At 41.1% G+C, this 22,927-nt stretch overlaps 1 protein-coding gene across 3 annotated transcripts in view; it reads left to right on the forward strand.

The window, feature by feature from the left end:
• The window catches only part of UBE2Q2 (ubiquitin conjugating enzyme E2 Q2), a 61,913-nt gene extending 42,942 nt beyond the window's left edge, over positions 1-18,971 (forward strand). For 2 of the 3 annotated variants that reach the window (XM_069071411.1, XM_069071409.1), the window contains exons 6-13: positions 721-805; positions 4,749-4,809; positions 6,579-6,669; positions 8,573-8,631; positions 12,609-12,657; positions 13,277-13,372; positions 15,536-15,602; positions 17,202-18,971. In XM_069071411.1, the coding sequence (XP_068927512.1) occupies positions 721-805; positions 4,749-4,809; positions 6,579-6,669; positions 8,573-8,631; positions 12,609-12,657; positions 13,277-13,372; positions 15,536-15,602; positions 17,202-17,233 (540 nt within the window). In that variant the 3' untranslated portion in view covers positions 17,234-18,971. The remainder of the gene's footprint in view (positions 1-720; positions 806-4,748; positions 4,810-6,578; positions 6,670-8,572; positions 8,632-12,608; positions 12,658-13,276; positions 13,373-15,535; positions 15,603-17,201) is intronic. The other variant, XM_069071410.1, reaches the window with a different exon arrangement.
• Positions 18,972-22,927: the final 3,956 nt, after the last annotated feature.

The raw sequence follows: 22,927 nt of genomic DNA on the forward strand, positions 1-22,927 counted from the left end.
TCACTTTTTACAGATGTCATTTATACTTTTTAATTAAAGGCTGCTAAGAAATTGCTGAAAGGTTTTGTTTAAGCACAAGAAGAGGACCTGAATTGGGGAGAGGATTATCATCTTTTATTGCTCTCAGTTAAATTCAAAAAAACTGTTTTGACCATCATGGGACAGGGGATGAGAGAGGTCTTACACTTGTTATCTTTTCATTAGAAATTGATTCCCTGGGGCGGCCAGGTAGCACAGCGAGTAAGAGCACCGGCCCCAGTGTCGGGAAGACCTGGGGGATTGAATCCGGGCTCAGACACTTAGCATCCACCCAGAAACACCTGGCCGTGTAACCTTGAGCAAGTTACTTAACCCCAATTGCTAAGAGAGAGAGAGAGAGAGAGGAGGGAGGGAGGGAAGGGGGCCCTTGTAGTGTTTCTGCAAATGAAGCCCTTTGGGCAGGCTGTAGGACAGACCTGTATTATACAAAGTTCTAAGAAATTAGAGATTATGTTTTGGCAAATATTGGCTGCCTTCTTGATATAGGAAGCTGAATGATACTCCCCCCCCCTTTCCCAGGGACATCTCCCTGTTGACATTTGTTTTAATTTCTGATTTCTTCATTAGTATTGATCTGTTCTACCTTCACATAAGGTTATGTTACATTCTTGTTAATAGCTTCACAGTGAGATTTCTGAATTATTAGTCCCAATAAAGGTTGATTTGATTTTTCTGTTTCAGGGTGCAGTGTCTGGTTCAGTGCAGGCTTCGGACAGACTCATGAAAGAGCTCAGGGATATATACCGATCACAGAGTTATAAAACAGGTAAAGAGCTTTAAGGCCCTTCTGGACCAATCCACGTCACCCCTGCCCCACTGCCCTTTTTGTGATGTTTGTGATAATGCAGTCTGAGACCTCATTTTAAATATTTTACCTGCAAATAAAGGTAATTGAACAATATGGGCTAAATTCTTCTCTTACTTTCATGGGTATCGTTCCGGTGGTCTGGCAATCCATGGTTTATCTTAATTCTAACATGGATTAAACTATTTGTTATCTGTCTCTTTGGGGAATGAAAAATTATTATGTAACGAATAATTCTTCCATCATCTAGCAAGTAAAAAAAAATTAAACTTCATTAACTTTTCATATTCTGTTTTTTTTTTTATTTTCCAAACAAGTTAACATCTCAGGTTTTTACTTATTTTTTTCCACATCATTTAGAAGAATCTATTGCTTAGTCATTTAGGAAAATTTAGTTTTTTCTCTGCTTGCCGTCAGTTACAAAGCAATTTTTCTGTTTTTTACCCTATCTGACAAGGGTTTGTAGGAATCTATATCAGAAACTCTGTTCTGGCTTTTTTTGCTTCTAACGTAGAGATAGCAAATTTGAAAAACATAAAGAATCAGAAAGCAGAAATGAATTGTAATTTGTACAGTTATGTGAAAATATGATTGAAACATTCAGAAAGTTTTTGTAACCAGATGTAAGCCATGTGACTTTTTGTTTGGAAAAGAAAAAGCCTATTCAGCAAAGGATCGGATCAGCTTTCCATCACCTCTCTGGGGTTAGCATTTTGAATTCACTGATCACTTTTTCTATAGGTTTTTTTCTTATTTTTTGCTTTTTGGAGGACAATTGAGGGTTAAGTGACATGCCCAAGGTCACACGGCTATTTTTTTGTGTTAAGTATCTGAGGCCGAGTCCAAACCCAGGTCCTCCTGACTCCAGGGCCAGTGCTCTATTCACTGTGCCACTTCGCTGCCCCTATAGGAGGTTTTATAGGCCTTAAAAATGCATTTGCATCCTGAATTATCTTCCTTCCAATTGTATTTTTCAAATTGTAAAGATTCACTTATCAATGGGAATTGTCTTGGGAAAGTATAAGATCTTTCATCCTTCTTACTCATCCCCCTTAAAAAAATACTTATCCAGAAAACTTGTACTACTGAAAAAAATCTGGCTTGAAATTTTTGAGCAGCTTTTTTTAAATTTAAAGGATTTAGATGAAAACCTAGGAAATGTCTTTCACAAGAGAAAATGCATTTAACTGCTGCTCTTTCAAAGATGGATGTTTTATAGTTTAAGTATCATTTATATAATTTAATTATTTTTCCCAGAATTTCATAGGTGAACAAGACCTCAGTGACCCTGACCATGTAGCCCTCTAGGTCCTTGGGTGTGGCCTTTTGACTGAGTCCGAGTTTTATGGAACAAATCCTTTTAAGGGAATTTGTTCTGTGAAGTTCTGCAGTCAAAGGCTGCACTTGAAGACCTAGAGGGCCACATATGGCCTAGAGGTCATGGGTTCCTCATCCTTGATTCTAGTCCAAGTCATGATTAAAGAATTCCCCTTGCCTTCTAGTTCACAAGTGGTCATTTCAACTGTGTTTGATGGACTTCTAGGGAGGGAGAGAGAGCTCACCACCCTGGAGGCATCATCCACTTTGGAACTGCTTTAATTCCTTCCATCTAGGCTGTATTAGGATTTCTACCTTCTGTTTATTGTTTCATTCTACCCTCTGGCATCTTATGCTGAGGAAGTTGATTTTTTGAATCCTCTTGAAAGATGTGACATGTATCCCTTTCCAATTTTATCTAATTTTGTGTAATGTTCTAAATGTTCGGCATTTTTCCAAATCCTCTTTTATCACATGTAGAGCTGCCCCTCTCAGCTTTGTTTGAGGCAGCCATTTTTGCCTTTATGCTGGATATTGACAAAAATGTTCCACAGGCCAGAGCCAAACACAAATCCCTGTGGTGCTCTACTCAGTGGAGGCCTCCCTTGAAGGAGGCCGGATCTAACTGTTAAAGACTCTTCTTTTGACCTTATCATTCAACCAGTTTTGAGTCCATCTAAACCTCTAGCCCACATTCCCCTCGCTTTTCCCACAAATGTGGCACAAGAAATTTTACCAGATATTTTGCTTAAATCAAAGTAAATTACATCTACAGAATTTAATGTTATATCAAACTAATAACCCCATTAAAAGGAACCATTAAGTTAGTTTGGCAAGGCCTGTGCTTGATCAAAACCACCATGGTAGTTTTTTTTTTTTTTAATGGATGCTTAGTTTTGTTTCATCACGTTTATTTCTGATTATATCCTCCTACCCAGTAAATTTTCCCTTTTTTTTTTTTTAAAGCAATTGGGGTTAAGTAACTTGCTCGAGGGTACAGGGCCAATTATTTTTGGGTATGGTGCTAAGTATCAGAGGCCGGATTCAATCCCAGGTCATCCCAACTCTGGGGCCGATGCTCTTGCCCACTGTGCTACCTGGCCGCCCCAAAATGTTCCCTTTTAACAAAGATTTTATAAAAAAGGAAAAAGAAACAGTTAAGCAAAACCAACCAACCCTTTTGCCTGCGTCTGACATTGTATGCAAATTTCTACAACCGAGTTCTCCGCTTCTGCAGTGAAGCAGGAGGTGTTTTCTCAACTCCTTGTCTAGAGCCAAACTTGGTTGTTTTAATTACAGTGTTAGCTTTCAGTTTTGTGTTCTTTTCCATTTACATTGTTGTCGTGTATGTTGTTTTCCTGATGATGATTACCACACTCTGCATTAGTTCATAGAAATCTTTGTATGTTTCTCAGAGTTCTTCACTGTTGTGTTTCTTATCCAAATGCTGCTATAAATATTTTGGTGTGTATGGGACCTTTTTGTCTTCAGTCTTGAGTACATGCCTGACTGTGGAATCTCTGAGTCACAGGATTATGATAGTCACTTTTTTAGCTCAGTGCTCAATTACTTCCCAAATGGTTGGCCCAGTTTGTAGGTGCACCAATGGTTTTATTAGCATGCCTAGCTTCCTCCAGTCCCCTGAATAGAAACTATTCCCAGCTTGTGTCACTTTTGACAATCTGCTCGGTATGGGGGTGAGATATCAGATTTGTTTTGATTTGTGTTTCAAATTAGTAATTTGTAACTCACTTTCATGTAATGAATTGTCAGTGGTATGAAAATCATCATTTGGAACTATCTCCCTTTAGTAATTTTCTCAAGAATTTTGCCCGGAATTGACTTTGACTGACCCTTCTAGTTTCCTCCCCTCTTAAAAAAAATCAGGACCCCATTTGCCATCTAGAGTTCTTCAGTGCCTACTCTCTGGCCCTTCCCAGATTACTGACAGTGGCCTCAGCAAGCATGTCTTCCTTGTTAGTCATCATCGACACTCTAGATGCTCTGTTGCCATAAAGAACATTAGGACTGCTTCTGATTATAAAGAACTGGGAATGTCAACTGGAATTTTAGGATCTTGGGACCAATTCTCTAAAAAAAAAACCCTGATATCCATATTTTAGTTTCCTTGATGATTTACAACTTACTAATGTTATCTCAGAACCTGTGCCTCAGGTGCATTCTACTACTGTTTTATAAGGGAGTAAAAATGTTTACAAATCAGCTTGGAGTCAAATTGTACTTAGTGTCTTCTTAGTGTCGTGCTACCATCTTACCTGTTTTGAAAACCAAAAGCTAGAAAGCTGATAAAGAAACAAGCATGACCATGTATTTATTCATATACTTTCTCATTCCATGTCCCCATTTACTTGTTATTGATTTGATAGTAATTAAAGTTAAGGTTGAAAGAATACATTCTTAAGCAGATGACCTAATTATCTTTTTATATTGGGATATAGCAAAGCATAAGTGACCCATGTTTGAATTGAAGTCTTTTGGAAGTTGATGAAGGTTTATAGTATTAACTATTTCTAGGGAAATAGTTCATCAGATAAAGAATAATGAATTTGTTTTAATATCTCTACAGGACTTTATTCGGTGGAACTTGTAAATGACAGTTTATATGAATGGCATGTTAAACTTCTCAAGTAAGTTTTTCTGTTTGATTTCATTTGCCCGGTCAACAGTACCTTTCTCTCTACTCTAGATTTTGTAAAATGCTTGACTTATACCTCACCAATCAGTTTGTGATGTCTTATTTTTAATCATTCCAGTAAATGAATAAGTATTAAATGTTCACCCTGTGCTAGGTACTATCCTGAATGCTAGAGATGTAAATGTGAGAAATGAAAGAAACAATGTCTACTCTCAAAAAACTTAGAGTTTATGAGGAGAGACAATGTGTATATATGTCTTTAGGTCTATCTGTCTTACCTCTCTGTTCATCCATCTGTACAAAATAAATACAAGGTAGGTAGGGGATGGGGGTGGGAAGGCTCTAGTTAGTGGTGGGATCGTGTAAAAAGGCTTTATGTGAAAGGAAGGGTGGTGTTTGGATTTTTGTCTTGAAGGAAGGAGAGAAGTTTCTTTGAGACAGAGATGAGAAAGGAGTACATTCCAGTCAAGGGTAACTTGGGTTTAGGAGATGGAGTGCTATGTGTGAAAATCAGAAAACTGAATCAGAGTTCTGAAAAGAAGTGCATCTCTTATTCCCCATTGAACTGTAAGCTCCCTGAAGGCAGCAGACTGTGTTTTATCTAGCTTTATATCATTCCCAGTGTCTGGCTCACAGTAGCTTCGTATTAAATGTTCATTTAATTGAATACTAAAAGATAATGCCATGCCCTGTAGCTTTCCGTATTTAATTTTAAGGTGCTGTAATCCTGTAGCACCTCTCCTTAAAAACCCAAACTGTGCTGCATATGGAACTTTGTACTCCTACCACTTGGAAAAGAATTTGTTTCTCAAAATTAACCCAGCAAAGTGTGAAAAGAAGAAAAAGAGAATGGATTGTCATGACAGGATTCATGGTTGATGAAGTAGAGGGGATGTAGGACAGAGTTGAAAAGCTAAGGTATGGGATCACCTGCTTTCTAAATAAGATTAAACAGCATCATCAAGACACAGGCTGTAAGCAGGGGCCTTTGGGAGCTGGCAACCACAAGAGCAGTCATAGGCACGTTCCGGGTTGGAGGCTGGGCCTGTGATCTCATCACAGTCAGGATCGCCTTCCACCAGATAAATTTAGGGTACAAAGTGTGGACTTCCTCCATTGTCGTGGCCCCCTTCTGTGGCTGAAACACAGCCCTTCCAAAAACTGTTTGGCCATTGGAGGTACTTTTAAGCAATACCAGATAAAATGTTGGTCAGAAATGCTAAATGTTTCAAGTTATTTTATGGAATTAATTTTAATTAAATTAATTATAATTAAAGTCTTCAGATTGTTTATTTCAGTTTTAGTCTCTTTTGGGAGGGAGAGAAAGCCAATGAATTACTAATACTATTACTTTGACATAGTAAAATAAGGCACAGAAAAGTTGTGTGAGTTTGAATTCTCAGTGGTACTCAACAGCTTCAGAGAACCTTCCGTCGATCAGTAGCCCAGTTGCTGATGCAGATAACAGGGATGACCAAGCTCAAGCACTTTGTGATAGAGGCAGGAAAAGTACTGCCCTTGGGGCTTTTCCGGTGACCTTTCGATAGGCTCTAAGCAGCAAGGCTGACCTGATGGCCACAGCTTCCTCAGCCCCCCAGAGAGCAACCTTGGACCTTCCTGGTGAAGCTGTGGCCACTTGTCTGAGCGAGGCTGAAAAACTCCAACTCACCCCCACAGCTGTCTCTTAGGAAGCCAGACAGGATGAGCAGGTACCTATTTCTGTGAGTCATTTAACTGAAATGTGATGGCTTTTCACCTTAGGGTTGATCCTGACAGTCCGTTACATCATGATCTTCAGGTCTTAAAAGAAAAAGAAGGCGTAGAATACATTTTGCTTAATTTTTCTTTTAAGGTAAGGAAACTTCACTAATATCCACATCAGATGTCAGCACTTTGGTGCAAAATAGATATGATAATGTTTTGCTGTATGACCACATTCTAGTCATCTAATTGTTCTGAGCCTCAGTTTCCCCATCTCTAAAGTGGGAACAGTACTCATACCATCTCCCTCATAGAGTGGTTATGAGGAAAGCATTTTGTAAACCCAAAAGCACTATGGAAATGCAGATTTTTGGTTGTTATTGTATAAAATATAGAGGTTTGTGAAGTTATCACCGGATGTAAAATGTTGACAGTTCTGTACCCTTGACTTACTTGATATAGTTCTTTGGGACCAGTTTGTTGTCATCTTCAGCAAAGGCTTTTAGAGATGTGTTAGATTTTCTTATATGCAGCAAAAATCTTAGTAGAACTGACTCTCTGTCTTTGATTTACTTGCCTTTTATCTTCCATTCAATAAGATTCATCTTTTAATAGCTTAATCTATAGCTTAAATTCAGCATGCTCACCCTCTCAGAATGGCTTGACATTTGTATAGTGCTTTAATGTCTGCAGATGCTTAATGCGATGAAGTCGGACACCCAGAGCCTTCTGGTAGCTTACATACCATTATCCCTGTTTTATAGGAAGGTTGTTTTTTTTACCTAGATCATACATGCAGCTAGTAATTGGCAGAAGGAGAATTCAGACCTAAGACTTTACATGTTCCTTCTGGGATGTGTGTTTGTAGCTTCAGAAGACACTGATGTTTTGCCCCCTGGTCCGTATTTTTTCTTTTGTTTCCAGTGTGTGTTCACTTGAGCCTTATTACCAGACAAATGTGGCCAGAGCCCTACAGATGGGGTCTCAGGGTCGTGTGAGGACTTTGGCTCTTTCCAACCCAAATTATTTATACAGTTATGTTGTTAGCTAAGGGCTTGTTTTGTAAAGAGATTTTGTGATTTTTCTCCTCTAGGCAAACTGTTAACAAGATTATGACTATTTTTAAACTTTTTGTTAAAACCGTTATCCCTTTTAGTGTTAATAGTGTTTGTATTTTATGTTAGAATTCTTCCTTTCAGGGGGTGGCTAGGTGGCGCAGTGAGTATTAGCACTGGCCCTGGAGTCAGGAGGACCTGAGTTCAAATGCAGCCTCAGACACTTACCACAAAAACTAGCCATGTGACCTTGGGCAAGTTACTTAACCCCAATTGCCCTCCAAAAAGCAAAAAAAAAAAAAAAAAAAAAAGAATTCTTCCTTTCAATGTCCCCAACCAGTCTCAAGAGATTGAGATGAAGAAAGAAGAGTACCAGGAAACCTCTCCATAATAAAGCAGGAGTCAGGAGGGAGATTCAGAAACCCTGACTGAGAGGCCTCCTGGAGATCGTTTTTTTAGAATTACACCTAGCCGTAGTTCCAGGGGAAGGATGGCCTCCTGTGAACCTGCAGGTCAACTCTGTATGTCTGGCCATTGCTTTCTCCACTCTTTTTTTTTTGTTCCCCAGTCCTCAAGTGCATGGTCTTAGATATTTTTTTATACCTAGGAGTTAAAGTTGTATACTTGGGAGCCAGAAGAATCCTTCAATGATCGAGGCAAGATTGTTTTGTTTTGGGTGGGGAAAGGTGCAAATAGTAGTTTATAACTGATGAATTGGAGAAGAAGAATCTCATTTTCCTCTCTTGAGGCATCTTGTGCTGTAGCATCTCACAGAGTTCACTGGCTTAGTGCATTTTAATCTTTCATTGTTAAAATTGTTTGGCCTTCACTTAGCAGAAAATAGGGTCTAACTAACAAAGCTCTAGAGAGGATTGTTAAAACATTAAAAAAAAAAAACACAACAAAGCTGTTCAAGCCCCCTAGTGGCTGTTTCTTCAAACTACGTTGTGATGAGAGTGTTGTGAGGAGCCCAGCTCTGCTTGTTTTTCGTTTCTGCAGGATAACTTCCCTTTTGACCCACCTTTTGTTCGAGTGGTGGCTCCCATCCTCTCAGGAGGGTAAGTTTCTCTGGGTTCGCTTAGATGTTGAGGGGTTGAATGGTTAGGATTGGACTTTATAAAGGATTCAGAGTGTGAGTGTATTTGTCAAGGATTAGTGGGCTTCGCGTCTTCACCCATTTGTGATATGAGAGTGCACAGATCACACTCTTCCTCCTGCTACCTGCCTTGGAGTGCAAGGAGAAAAGCCTTAATGAGACTCAGGAGCTGGTTGTTGAGTCCCTCCACAAATGTGGCCTTTGTAGTTCGGTCAGAATTTTCATCTTTTCTGTGTTGCAGATAGAAGTTACAGGAAGGCCGTGAAAGTTAGCATTCCTGGATTCACTTCTTTTAATGACTAAGTTAATGCTTTTAAAGAGGGAGCCTAGAGGGCTGCAGTCATGCTGCCTTTGGGAAATCGTTCCCTCTGCTCAGCTTGTTCTGAGTGGTGGACCCTTACTTGACTATGATTAGTGGAATGACCAGAGGACTTAGAATTAAAAGATTTATGCCCATCTTTGTCCTCTCTGTTCTTAGCTGGATCACTGGATGCCAGTTATTTATTCTATCTTAGCTTCAACTTCCCCCCCTGTAAGATGGGGATGGTTGTAGCTGTTCACCTCGTAATGTTGGCGTAAGGGAAAAGTTGTGGTATCAGACTTCGCATCTTTGGACCAAAGCCCGTTCCTGCCCAGGCTGGCCTTACCCCAACCCCAGCCACTGGCAGCCATAGCAGTTTTAATTATAACACTTCCAAAAATCAGTCAGTTTGTTTTCAGTCCTGTGACCTTTTATACAGTTTCCCTCTCCACCGTGCCATAACTTTCCATCCTTCAAAGTAGAATTAAAAACTCCATCTTCAGTCCAAATCTTTGGTGAGTTAGGGTACTCCCATCTACCCTGCTTTTCCAGAAAACAGACTTTCTCTGGTTACTAGTGCACAACTATCTTAGCTTTCACAATGTAACAACTACATCTTCCACAAAGGTTTGCTGACTGACCAGAACTGTTTTTGCTACTGGCCCAAGAACATAGCCGGCCTTGGACCTTGAATCAATAATCCTTGACCCAGAACATTGTTGCGTGGTTTGGAAATATTAACTCCTCCTTACCCTGCTCATTGGCATATCGTGAAGATGGCATGAAGTATGTCACTGCTCAGCAGAAAAGCACCTCACCTTGTCTAAGAGAAGAAAGGGAGACAGCGGGAAGAACGCTGGATGGGGAAGCAGGCAGAGCTGGCCCAGCTGTGAACTGCCTCAGACACTCGAGCTGGGGCGTCCGGGCAGGTCACTGAGGCTCCCTGAGCCTCCGTTGTAAAGATGAGAGTACTCAGCTCATAAGGCCGGACACGTGCTTCACTGACCTTCACGCACTACCTGAAGGTTGTGCTGTCATCCTTGCTGCCGTATGGTCTCTACAGTGCAGATAATCAGAGGCTAAGGAAATGCTTCTCGGTGACCCGCTGTGGGCCTTGTCGAGTGGCATGGAAGTTTGCTTCCCCTTTGGGAGGCAGTGTTGGAGTGAGCTGGGTAGAGCCCAGGCTCCTTCCAGCCATCTGGCCAGGGCCTGTGCTTAGCCCCATCAGGGCTCCACCTGCCGTGTGCCATAGAAGACTTGGACAGCCCACTCTGCTGCTCTACTGTGTTATGGGCTTAAGTAACATTATTGTCCTTACTTTAAATCATACTCTTTTGGACTTCTATGACTGAGTCAAGGTTTCCATTACTGCCCATCTCAACCAAGGCAGCTTATCCTCCAGCTTGAGGGGCAAGGCTGGCCAGCCTCCTGCTTTCCATAAAAATTGCCCACAGACACAATTCTCTCTTAACGGGGTCCCTTTAACTGAGCTTAGAGCCCTCTTAGAGATGCTGCTTTCATCTTTCTTGTGGTGGAGCCCGGTGGTTCTTATGCAGGACTACAGTATGTTGCTGCCGTCCCACACAGGGTACTCTGGGACTCATTCTCTTCTGTGGTCCTTGCATTCTTTTGTGGCTCATTTGGCATTTCTAACTCTTTGTTTGGAGGCTAGAAGAGACACTAGCTACATAAGAATCGTAGGCCTTAGCACAAAACCCTCTAGTTCATCTCCCTCCACCTCCCATTTTACACACGGGAGAACTAAGGCCCAGAGGGAAGGCTCGCTGAGAGGCATGCAGCTAGAAAGGAACAAAGCAGAAACTCAGCCCTTTGGAGGTTTCTGCTTTTCTGTGGGAGAAGTACTTAACATGGTAGGGTGAGACCTCAGAAATTGCTTGTCTCTAGCCTCCTTATTTTACAGAAAAGGAAACCAAGGCCCCCGGATAGGAAAATGCCCAGTGGTTATGTGAATATTAAGCAATAGAGGTAACATTCAGACCCAGATACCAGGCCCAGTTCTCCTTTTTGCTACCCTGCACTCCCTCTTGAGGAGCCATTTTCTGACCAGGTTGTAAAGCCAAGCACGAGCAGCTTTCCAGAGGACTGCTGCTGTGAACAGCTTTTCAAGGTTCTGATTACACAATATGTTGAACTCTCTATTCAGTAACAAATCAGAGCAGAATGTTCACAGAAAATCAAAATACAGCATTCACCATGTCACAACTCAACAACACATCACTGAAATGGCCACATAGTTTTTGCCAAAGTTGTCATATAGTTTTAAACAAAATACAACCATTTAGTAACTCAGTCATTCGATCATCCTTAAGAGACACAAAGTACAAAGGTCAAAGTCCTCCACCCATGGGGTGCAATCGAGTTACAATATTATCAGTCACTACTCACCCTCTTAAGGGATGGTGGAAAGTACAAAGGCCATCCACCCCTAGGTCACAAGTAAGCTTGCTCCAAGAAATTCTGTTTCAGTTCTCAATTCTCATTTCTCTTCTCAGTTCTCAATTCTCAGTTCATTCTTCAGTCCAGCAGTAGCAGCCCTGCCTCTCGATGCTCACTGAGAGAAATTCTCTCTCTGTGTCTCTCTGTTTCTCTCCCTCTCTGTCTCTCTCTCACCTTCTCTCTCTCTCTCTCCCTCCCCCTCCTCTCCCTCTCCACTCCCCTCCCCCCAGTAGCTGCTCTGTCTCCACAATGCTTGCCCCAAGAAGTTCTGATTCTCCCAGCTGGGCCTTTTCCTTATAGACGATATTATTTCCTCCCTGTTCAGCCCCTTCCTTTTACGTCATCAACAGGGGTTCATACCTTCTGTTTCTTAACAGAGGCTTGATATAATTAATCTGAAACTAAGTGCAAAGGACCTGTTAGCTTGCCAATACAAAGGGACCTTCAAATATCATTGCTAGTACACAAGTAGACTTTCGCCTTACATCATCTCACTTAAAACTTGTGAATTCTGAGTGGCAGAAATAACCTGGCTGGCGGAAGGGGCTGGGAAGGAAAGACAGAGAAGTAAGTGTGGTAATGATTCACCAGTGCTGGAATGACATTTGTCTTTGATCGGTACTTCTGTTTTCACAAAACTCAAGCTTTTCTCAAAAGATGGCTCAGGTTTGTTCATGTTTGCTTTTTCTGTTTTTATTGGGGAGAGGAGAGTGAGAGATGATTGGACCAGATCTGGGTTTTTTTTTTCCCATTTGCATAGGAAACTTCCCCTACCTAAGTTAGTCATATGCTACATATTGATTTGCTTGGAATTATTAAAAATAAAAAATTCAGGCTTCCCATCCTTAAATTTAAGGATGTCACATTATTGGAGTCACAATGGCATCAGAGAAGAGAGTGACTCTGTAAAAAGGAAATGTGGTATAAGGAAAGGACAGATGTTAACAGTGCAAAGGGAACTCTGAAACTTCATTGGAAAATACCAACATCTGGCCTTACATAAGGAGACCTTATATCAAATGTTTTTGTTAGCCTGTTCCTAAAGTTCCGACTGGGAATAATTCTTAGGCTATGACATAATATAGGCCTTAGTGAAAAGGGATTTTAGTATAATTTTTTAATGGAGGCAGAAAGAAATATTGACAAGTAGAAAATCAAGTCTGACTGAGTCTTTCTTTAAGGTATGTGTTGGGTGGCGGTGCGTTATGCATGGAACTTCTCACAAAACAGGTAAATGTATTTCATGTCACATTTTTTTGTCACTTCCAGTATGAGGTTTGAATAGTTTTAAATGAACTAGCCCCAGATAAATTCCATTGTGGGCCCTTCTGACACCCTGGCAAGAGCTTTGAAGCTGTCCTTCTAAAGGGCCCATGGTTACATCAGTGCGGCCCAGTCTCTGATCTCTCTGCCACTGGCAAACTGGTGGCCAAGAACAAGGAAGGCATCTTGTTGGGCCCCCTAGGGTGGAGACAAACTCCTGGGGCCTCAAACCCTGCCTGCCCTGGAAGCCTTTGTGCTCCCTCAGGTAGGAGAAGAATGAGGCCTCTGAATAGGACTATGGAAACTGCATCAATGTGAAAAGTTAGAAAGTTAGCTTTTCAAGGCTAATTTTCAGTTATTTATAAATGTCACCCACTTATGGTGTAGTTTCTTATCTTGTGAGGAAATGTGTCCAACATGGCCTTTTCCTCTTCATTACAAACTTCATGTGTTAAGCAGTTATTAAACCGACAAACTTCATTTATATGTCTTCTCCTTGGTGAGTAACAAAAGGAATTTACTGTCATCGTATGGCTGTCCGAGTGAATCGCCACATGTTTGTAGCTATCTCTCCTTCTTCCTCTAGGGCTGGAGTAGTGCCTATTCAATAGAGTCCATCATCATGCAGATCAATGCCACTTTAGTCAAAGGAAAAGCCAGAGTACAGTTTGGAGCTAATAAGGTAATTTTATCCACCTGCCCCAACTTCTCTGCCCTCCCACTTGCCTCCACCTAAATGCAGAACACAAAATGAGTCTATTTCATAAGAAATAACAGATGTGGTTCTGAAAAGTTAACATGTAGATAAAATTGTCAGGTGAATAATTTTCCTTTTGACTTTCTTCACGTCAGAAAGATTTTATTTCAGATTGTTTTCGATTGACTACACCTGTGCACTTTGTCTTTCTTCCCTACTGAAATCTGTCAGGTAGTTAAGGATAATCACAATAACTCTCATTTGTATGTTACTTGGTTTTTCATTAATTATCTCCTTTTGTCTTCAAAACAACCTTTTGAGGAAATTCTGCTTATCCTTTGGTCCTCCCAACAAGCCTGCTAGGTAGAGCTCAGTGCAGATGAAGAGACTGAGACTTAGAAAGGGAGAGAGATTTACCCAGAATTCAGAGGCTGGATTCACACCCAGGACTTTTGGACCCCCAAGTTCAGTGCTCTCTCCACTGAGCCCTGACTCCATTCAGTGGCAGCAGGAATGGAGGGCCACTTAAATGACTTTTCAGGAAGGCCTTCTGTGAAGAGAAGAATCTTGGAGTCAGTCAGTCACCCTCTAATTTAGATTTGTTTTTTTGTAAAAGAGGCTTTGTATGAAATTGGTCTTTACTTGGACTTCCTGTAAACGTTAGTCAGAAGAGCTCTTACTTTAACAGGAGCAGTTGTGGAGCAGGCCTGCGATGTCCTTGTGTGAGGAGCTCCTGAGCAGGAAACTCCTCCAGTGGGGCAGGGTGTACCCCTCTCCCTGGGCACAGATCAGGGAGGGCCTCACCCAGGGTCACATGGTAATAAGTGTCAGAAGCAGGGCTGGAAGCCGAGCTTTCCTGACTCCAAGTCAGACTTTCTGTCTGCTGACCCACACTTTCTCTGTGTTCATCTTGTTACTGCTGTTGAGTCATTTTCAGTTGTGTCTGATTCTTCATGATTCCTTTTGGGGTTCTCTCGGCAAAGGTACTAGAGCAATTTCCCATTTCCCTTTCCAGCCCATTTTACAGATGAGGAAACTGAGGCAGGCGACTTTGCCCAGGATCACACAGCTAGGAAGTGTCTTGAGGCCAGATTTGAACTCAGGTCTTCCTGACTCTAGGCCTAATGCTTTACCTACTGAACTACCTAACTGCCTCTCCTGTCATCTAAATGCTATCAAATTGTGATATAAGGGAATTATGGAGAAAGAGGCCTTCCTAGCTATGGTATTTGGATAGCAGTGGGAAGTGAGCTTGTACAGAGGGTTTGTTTAGAAGCGAAAGATGAGGAAAAGGTCATAAATAGCAGTATTTCAGGAGAAATAAAACGCAGTAGCCTTTTCCTGTGTTCCCTGTGTCTTTCAGAGATTTTTTTTTTTGCAATAACTTAAAATGAAAGAAAAGAATGTTTAAAAAAAAAGAATGTTTTAAATGAAAAGTTGTGTTGAGTCCATGATTTCATGAGTGTGGGTACCTTCTCCACAAAGATCACAATCCCTCCCAATTTCTGATGCCATTGTGACTCCAAAGTAGCCACCTGGAAGGGCCTTAGCCCCCCGTGATGAGCTATTCTCCCCATGTTGACAAGGCCGATCCTGGCCCAGGAGGTGCTCAGGCCTCCCCTGGGCCAGGACTTGGAGCCTTTCCAGCAGGAGAGTTTGCGTCTCCACCTGCATGACTTCCCTGCCCTGAATACTGGTCGAGCTGCCGTGGTGGACAAAAGACCCCAGCTGTGTGAACTCGGGCAAGTCACATCACCTCTTAGGTCTCAGTTTTCCCATCTCTAAAATGGGGGTGATAATAACAGTTCCACCACATACTTCCCAGGGCTGTTGTAGGGAAAGAAATCACTTTGTAAAACTAGGCAGATGAGGTAGAAGTCCTTATAGAGGGAGATCCTGAGATGTCCTCGTTCTGAGCAGGTGGAGGGAGGGTGAAACGGGGAAGCTAATGGTGTAGCTTGGGAGGGGGGACCTCCAGTGACTAGTCCTGGGAGCTGTCTAAAGAGTCAGGTGAGATGCTCATGAACTTGAAAGCACTCTTGATGCCAGCTGCTCTTTGTAAAGTGATGGTTATGTGTCATTGTATTGTGATAAGTGATGCCCTAATAACTTCTTGGTCTAAAATATGTTTAAAACTCTTCCTTTCAGAATCAGTATAATCTAGCAAGAGCACAACAGTCCTATAAATCCCTAGTACAGATACATGAGAAGAATGGTATGTTAAATTGTCATTTTGGAGCTATGTGGTCATAAATGCATTCGTCGTGTGGATTTTACAAATGGTTTGCAGCAATTTCAGCAAAACCTCTTAACTCAGACTGTAGCGGTTTTCTGTTTGTGGTAATCAGAATAACTGTTGAAGCATTGTTTACCTTTGCAGATTAAAAAAAAAGGATTTGTTAGGCATATTAATGATAGAAGCAAAATTCCCTTCATCCTGTACTAAGTTATTGGCTGGGCTCCAGGGATACAGAGAAGAGGGAGAAGCCATCAGTGTCTTCCGAGAGTTTCTGTGCTCTGGAGATCACAGTGCCATTTTCAGAGGAGGACTGAAACTGAAGGAGGGAGCACCAGATCTGGTGCCAGGAGACCTGAGTTCAAATCCTGACTCTGCCACTTAAAAACTCTTATCTTCTCTTCTTTAAAATGGAGGCAGTAAGATTAACAAAGTGCCATATAAATGGAGGGTGGCAGTTGTGTTTAATATGTCCTGATTCTGCCACTTAATGTTCGTGTAACTAGTGGCAGGTCCCCTCCCCTCTTTGAGAGTGGACTAGCTGATTACCTCCTCAAATCCCTTCAGGTCCAGCTCTTCCAATCCACTTTAAGTGAACGGATTGACAAATTGAGTTAAAGCTTTTGAGATGCTTAAGTTACTCTATAATTCAGAACTTTTACAGATTCCTATTGGCCTTTAGTCTAAGTGCCGATTGTTTAGTTATTTACAAAGTAAACCATTTTTTTCACATAACTGGTTTTTAATGACTCCTAAACAAAAATCAAGGGCTTCTTCAGCAGAGTAAATGACTTTGGTGAGAATCACAGCCTCCCTTTTGTCACAGATATGCCCTGTTGTGACTTTTTCCTTCATAGTGACTGTGGTCATTCTACAGAAAATAAAACTACAAAACAGATAGTAATTATGCTGTAGTTGAGGAAATAATTTGAACTTTTTAGGCCAGGAAGGAGCCTCAGCTGCCAGCCATTACTGTCTAACAGCTAACACACCAAAAATGGCTATTCTCTCACCACTCCACGGTCCCCAGACATCCCAGCCCTGATGACTCCATTCCTCCCAAATGTTCTATTTGGATACTTCAGAAATCTTGCATTTTGCTACACTTGTGATCCAGTATTAACCATTTGGAACAGTGGGTATTCTTACCTTTTTTTGGTGGGGGTGAATTTAACAGCAATAATATGAGTTCTAGAAAGCACACTCAGCATTGATTACACTCTGATTATCTGATTATATTAGGGTGTGTGGGTGGATGGGTGCAACTCAGTAGCAGTGGGATGATATTGGAGAGACTGCTGGGCTGACATTCAGGGATCCTGAATGCTGGGAACTCGAGTACTGCAGAGACTTAATTTTCCATTGTAATTTAAAATCAGTTGCTAATAACGATCGTACATTATATGGACTTTGCGTTGCTTTTGTTATCAATACAGGCAAAGGTTTTATAGCAAGTTTAAACACTAAAGTGAAAGGTAAAGACAGCAGTTAAGCTTTCTTTTTTGAAAGGCTGAGCAGAAGCCTTGAGTTGTGCAAGGCACCAGCTCATCACACTGTCTTTGTTTTTCCCTTTCTCAGGCTGGTACACACCTCCAAAGGAAGATGGTTAAATGGATGAACCTTTCTTTGTCTGGACGATGTCACTCTAAAGAAATCCTTGCCGGCAGATGCTAAGCTACAAGTGCCCCCATAAACAGCCGTACTGAAGACTTTAGCTATTAAATGTGTTAGTGGATAAAACGTTATTGACACCCAGTGTAGGTGCAGCCTCTCCTTTCTGCTCACTGTACGTATCTTGGACTGAGCAGTCGGGGCCGTTCTTGGTCCATTTCTTCCCATTGCCCTTTCATCGAGAGTGAAACTTCTAAAGCAGGCAGGTCAGCAGCATCAAGTCTCACACACACTCACACACACACACACACACTCATTCACACACACACACTCACACACACACACTCACACACACACACACACACACACACACACACACTAGATGAATTGCGGTGGGGTTTGAGATTCTTACCTCCCATAGGATAACGTACTACAAAGACTTGGAATATATGGTTTCATTTAAAGCCAGTAAAGTTTCAATCATTGTCTAACACTGTTTTATAGATTTCAAGTCTTGTAAAATCACAGGTTTGGGTTTTTTTCCTGGTCTAAAATGAAAACATTTATAGTATTGCCAAATTAATGACAGAGGAAACCCCACATATATGTTGTCATGACGCTTAAAAAATGGCTACATGAAGATTTGAACTGTTTCTCAAAGAGATACTTGTAATTGGATTATGTTGTATTGGAGCAGAGCAAGGCTGTGCCAATTAAAAACTTGGAACTCAGCATTTCCACTGGGGCCTCGGTCTTGCTGGGCTGTACCTGCTACTTATTGGTTCAATTTACCTTACAAAGAGGAGCCACAATATAAAGCTTGAAGTTATTTAAAATACTAAAAGCCGTTGGGGGCGTTCCATTTATTAACGGGGTGTTGCAATCATTTGTAAACTAATGAACTTCTAAAGTGATTGGCAAAAAAAAACTCAGTCCTCGAGCAAACTCTCTTGTACATCAGAGAACAAAAAGACATCACTTCTGAAGAATCTTAAAATGATGTTGCCCGAGTCAGCCGGGGGTTTGATGTTGAAAGACTGATGGGAATATACACAAGATGTGAATGCTTTTTATCTTTCTTAGAAGATGGTATGAATTGGTGTAATGTCTTCATTTTATTGCCTTACTTGACCAGTTCTATTTGGTTACTAACAGACCTTTTGTACCCCAGGTTTAAACTAAAGGTATAATTTAAGTATTAAGCACTTTTTAAAAGAAACCCAGAAGCAGCACATCTTCGTATTCCAAACCTGTCAGTTGAAACATGAAATGGTTTTTTCTTATCAGGCATTTGCTTTAAGATTCAATTTTTAGCTTTGAAAACTGCATTGGAAAGACTTGGCACTACTTCTGATATCTTGTTTTTAATCGCCTTTTAGGTTGTTTGTTGTTTGTTTGTTGTTTGTTTTAAATTAAAGGTAGATGAAGATGTCTTAGCCTCCTTGCTTATTTGCTTCTATTTGTATAAAGTCCCGATATCTTGTTGCTCAGATAACGGCCTTAAGTGTTAAGGCAGATCTCTTTTTAAGCATTTTAAAGTTCCTTAAACCTGAGGCTAAACTATTGAATACATTATTGAATTCTTTAATACTCAGATGGATAACAGGTTGACAGCTGTGCATTTGGCATGCTTAGTTTTGGATTTCATTTTTCATTGCAGAATTATTTGGCAATGTAAAGTCAATTTGTAAACTTGCATCAAGTTTATGAATAAAGAACCATTTTAAAAATTATAAAGTTTCTTCATTTATACCTCTGAAGATAAGCTGCTTTATACATGGCTGAGTCCATAATAAAGATAAATTTAAGTCAGTCTTCATATATGACATTTCAAGAACATTAACCACAGTGTTACCTACCTTTCAAATTTTAGAAACTGAGTACTATATATTCAGAAATAGCAATATACTTATGAAATAATACATTTCAAGTAGTCATTGATTTTCCCTGAGTTATAAAACATCCTTTCCTAATTTTGGAGTACAATATGTGAGCTTATTTATATAAGGGGTTAACTTTTAAGATTCTGATGTGTAGAACTCTCAGACTTGGGACAAGATAGAAGAAGAGTGTCATACAGTTGCTACATCAGAAATGCAGCTTTTACTGCCTCAGAAAGTCTTTATGACAGGGTCACATCGCTGTTCCCCAAAGCAGTGGGGAGGTGCCAGGCTTAAGGGGACACATGGACACCCTCCTGAGGGCTGATTCACCAGGAGAGAGATGGAGAAGCATGCATGTCTGGGAAAATCTCTGAAAATCAAAACTGCCATGCCCTTCCAGAAGCTAGGAGCCTTCTAGGATCTGCACCCACAACCAAGCCACCTTAACCAATAATAAGCATTTATTAGCCATCTGCAAAGTGCTAGGCACTGCGGGAGAACCTGGGAACATAAAGACAGGTGAAGTATGCCTTGCCTTAGAGCGGAGACAACTTACACACTAGGGCATAGGCTGAATATATGCAAGGTAATTCAGGAGGGGAGAGTGCCAGCAGCTGGGAAGATGTTGCAGTTAGTGCTTTAAAGCACATAGGACATGCCGAGGGGTAGAAGTGAGAACCCCCGTGGACGAGGGGGATGATGGCCTTTCTAAGGGCACCCAGGCAGCAGATGGGCTGTCTTGTTCAAGGCAGGCCAGCTTGGCTGAACTGAAGATTGCTATGGATGGATGATGTTTTACAATCCCAGAAACTAATGTTGGGGCCAAATTGTGAAGAACTTTTGAGTGCCACAAAGAGGAATCAGTATTTGATTCCAGAGCAGGGGCTTGCCATGGTCTAACTCAGGATGGTCACTAGCAGCCAGTCATATTAACTATATGCTTTCCCATTCCTAGGATAGCAAGGGATTTGCCAAAGTGTTGGCCCACTGTACTGTTCACATTTGGACTCATACTTGGCTGTGAAGCACTCTCATTTGCATGTGCCAGGAAAACAGTGACCAGAAGGCATGACAAACTGACCAAAATAAGGCATCTCTACAGCAGTGTACATGAAAGAAAACTACTAGTAAAATATCCAACTGGAGACCAAAAACAACTGGCTGTAATATATATAGCCTACAGCTGCTAGTCTGACATCCTGCAGAGAATTAGCTGTATCGTTATTAGCAATATAATTTTAAGTAGTGTGATCAATAACTTTGCTTTTTTACACTATAACAAAGAAAAAGTTAGTCTGCCAAAAAGAGCAACCTGGCATGGCAGGAGACGCCATTTTCTGCACCTTTCGTCTCCAATGTGACAACCATTGATTTGAGCAGTGGACTTGAAGTTTCTGTAGCCATTCTGATACAGTTTTCCCATAACACAAGTAAATGGTATTATTTGTGATTCAAAGCATTTATTAAAGAGCTACTATGTACTAACCTCTGGATGGGAAGACGAAAACAGATGTGAGGAAATCCTCTTGTAAAGATTTTGCAAAGTAAATTATCCTGTGCCTTTTTGTTAAAGTCAGAGATTCAGATGGATGTGCTTGAAGTGAGATGTGCCTGCTGTCCTTCAGTGATTGATACCTTACTATTCTGATTTGCCAAAACATAACAGTGTATGTCTCCTCTCTCAAATTCCATGCCATTCTCAATTCACATCTACAGATTTTGCCACCTTCTACAGACTCACAGAGCATAAAAGCAAGACAGAACCTTTATGAGATCTAATCTAGCCCAGTCTCATTTTATAGATGAGGAAAATGATCCCCAGAGAAGTGAAGGTGTTTGGCTAGGCTCACACAACGAGTAATAAGCAGAGACTGAGCTTGCATCCCAGGGCTTGCTCAGCCTGAACCGGAGAAGCCTCTGTGAAATGTCTAGCAAACCAAAAAGGCTTTGCCTGAAGATGGCTGCTGACAGAATATCTGGCTGCTCCTGAGTCAGTCCATTCCTTTTGGACAGCTCTCCTAAAAAGCTGTTTTCTTAGCTTGTCTCAAGATTTTCCTCTGCCACCTTGTGCTCAGTGCTCCTAGGTCTGCCCTCAGTGGGCAGACACGTAGCAGGACTCATCCCTCTTGCCTTGGATATTCCCTTCACATAAGTAAACCCAGCAGAGGCTCCTTCAGTCTTTTCCATCAGGCTAAAACATTTTTTTCCTCCTCCCCAATACTCACATGGCCTATTCTTGAATCCCTTCATCATCCTCATTAACTTTCTCTGGAAGATCTTGACCTTATCATTGTGTGCTGCTTAAAATGTGGCAGTCGGCCTGAACACTACTACGCATGTGGGTTGATAGCCAGCTGAAGGCAGTGGGTTTAATTCCCTCTGCCTAGATGATAGGCCTCTCATAATAGAGCCGAAGGCTTTGGTCGCCATAGCAAACTGCTGATTCATCCCTGATTCAATGCAGCCTGGATGAGTGAGGGTCTGAAGTACATACAGCATAGGGACTGGGGTGAAAGGAAAGCAAGCCAGCTTTTATGTATGGTAAGGGGTGGGGGGGGCGGGCAGTCAGGGAAGCTGAGAAAAGGGCTGCCCGGGGGTCTTGGGGGGGGCGTGTGATTGCGTATGCTGGAACCAGAAAAATCTTGAGTTTTTAAAGGCAGCTTACCTAGGTCAAGCAGGACCAGGCATCAGAGGGAAGAAGCCCACACCTAATGTGCAGGCTCAGGGTCGTAGAAGAGTGCTCATTTGTGCTGGGGTTGCAAGGGATCCCTGAGGTTCTGTTGACTAGCTGATACTCAAGTGTCTGAAGATAAGAAAAGGTGGCTTTGGGGCCACTACTACAGGCCTATTTTTAACAAGGTGACAGGAGATGTAACCCTCCCCATGGTTTCATTTAGCAAGGAGGGAAGGGGCATTTATACAGTGCCTACTATGTTCCAATAATGTTATCTTTGTCATGTGCCATATTTCATTTTGTTTTAAGAAATATTTGAAAAGACAGTGTGTTATAATGGAATGAGGGCTGGTCTTCAGGTCAGGAAATGTAGGAGGACTCAGGTGAGTCTGGTAATTAAAGTTCAAGATTAGAGGGAAAGGAGACCATTGTCCGTGGTGCTTTGGGAAGTGTTTTAACAACTGACTGTGGGGAGAGGGGAGAGATGTGGGTGTGTGTACATGAGTTTATTGTAAATTTACAAGTAATAAATACACAGTACTCTTTATTGTAAATTCCAAATAGTTGATTCTCACAAAATACTTTTGATTTGTTACAAGGCTTGTCAACAGTGGCAGTTTAAGTATGGTTTGATAAATGGAGTTGCATTCCAATCTGCCAACTCTTTCCTCAACAGATTTATTGTCATTAAATGTGTTATATGATCTCTGTTAAACTATTCCTCACCCTCTTACAAATTATATTTATTAAACTGAAACCTCTTCGGACTTCAGCACTATTGGTAGCAACATTGCCAATTACCTTTTTTAGTGTTTGGTATAACCGTAGAGTTTGGAACATTGATTCTATATTACTCTCTACAAAATCCCTAAAATCATTCAAATCAGTTTCATGTTTTAAATTTTTACTTAAATATGTGTTTAGATATAGATTTTATCAGCTATCCATGATGAAGTTCTTCATAAGGGTCAAGTAGATGGCTCTAATCAAAATAATTTAAAATTCTGTCATTTTTTTTGGTTCAATAAACGATATATGTTCTTGTGTTGCATCAGTTTTCCTAGGGAGAACATAAAATTAATTCTTTTTCATTAAATGGAATTTTTTTAACATATCTGACTTGTTCAGATCTTCAT

This window comes from Petaurus breviceps, unplaced genomic scaffold, assembly GCF_028583685.1.
Source record: "Petaurus breviceps papuanus isolate PSGF00001 unplaced genomic scaffold, PetGlider_PUasm1.0 90825, whole genome shotgun sequence".
In the NCBI taxonomy this organism is placed as follows: Eukaryota; Metazoa; Chordata; class Mammalia; order Diprotodontia; family Petauridae; genus Petaurus; species Petaurus breviceps.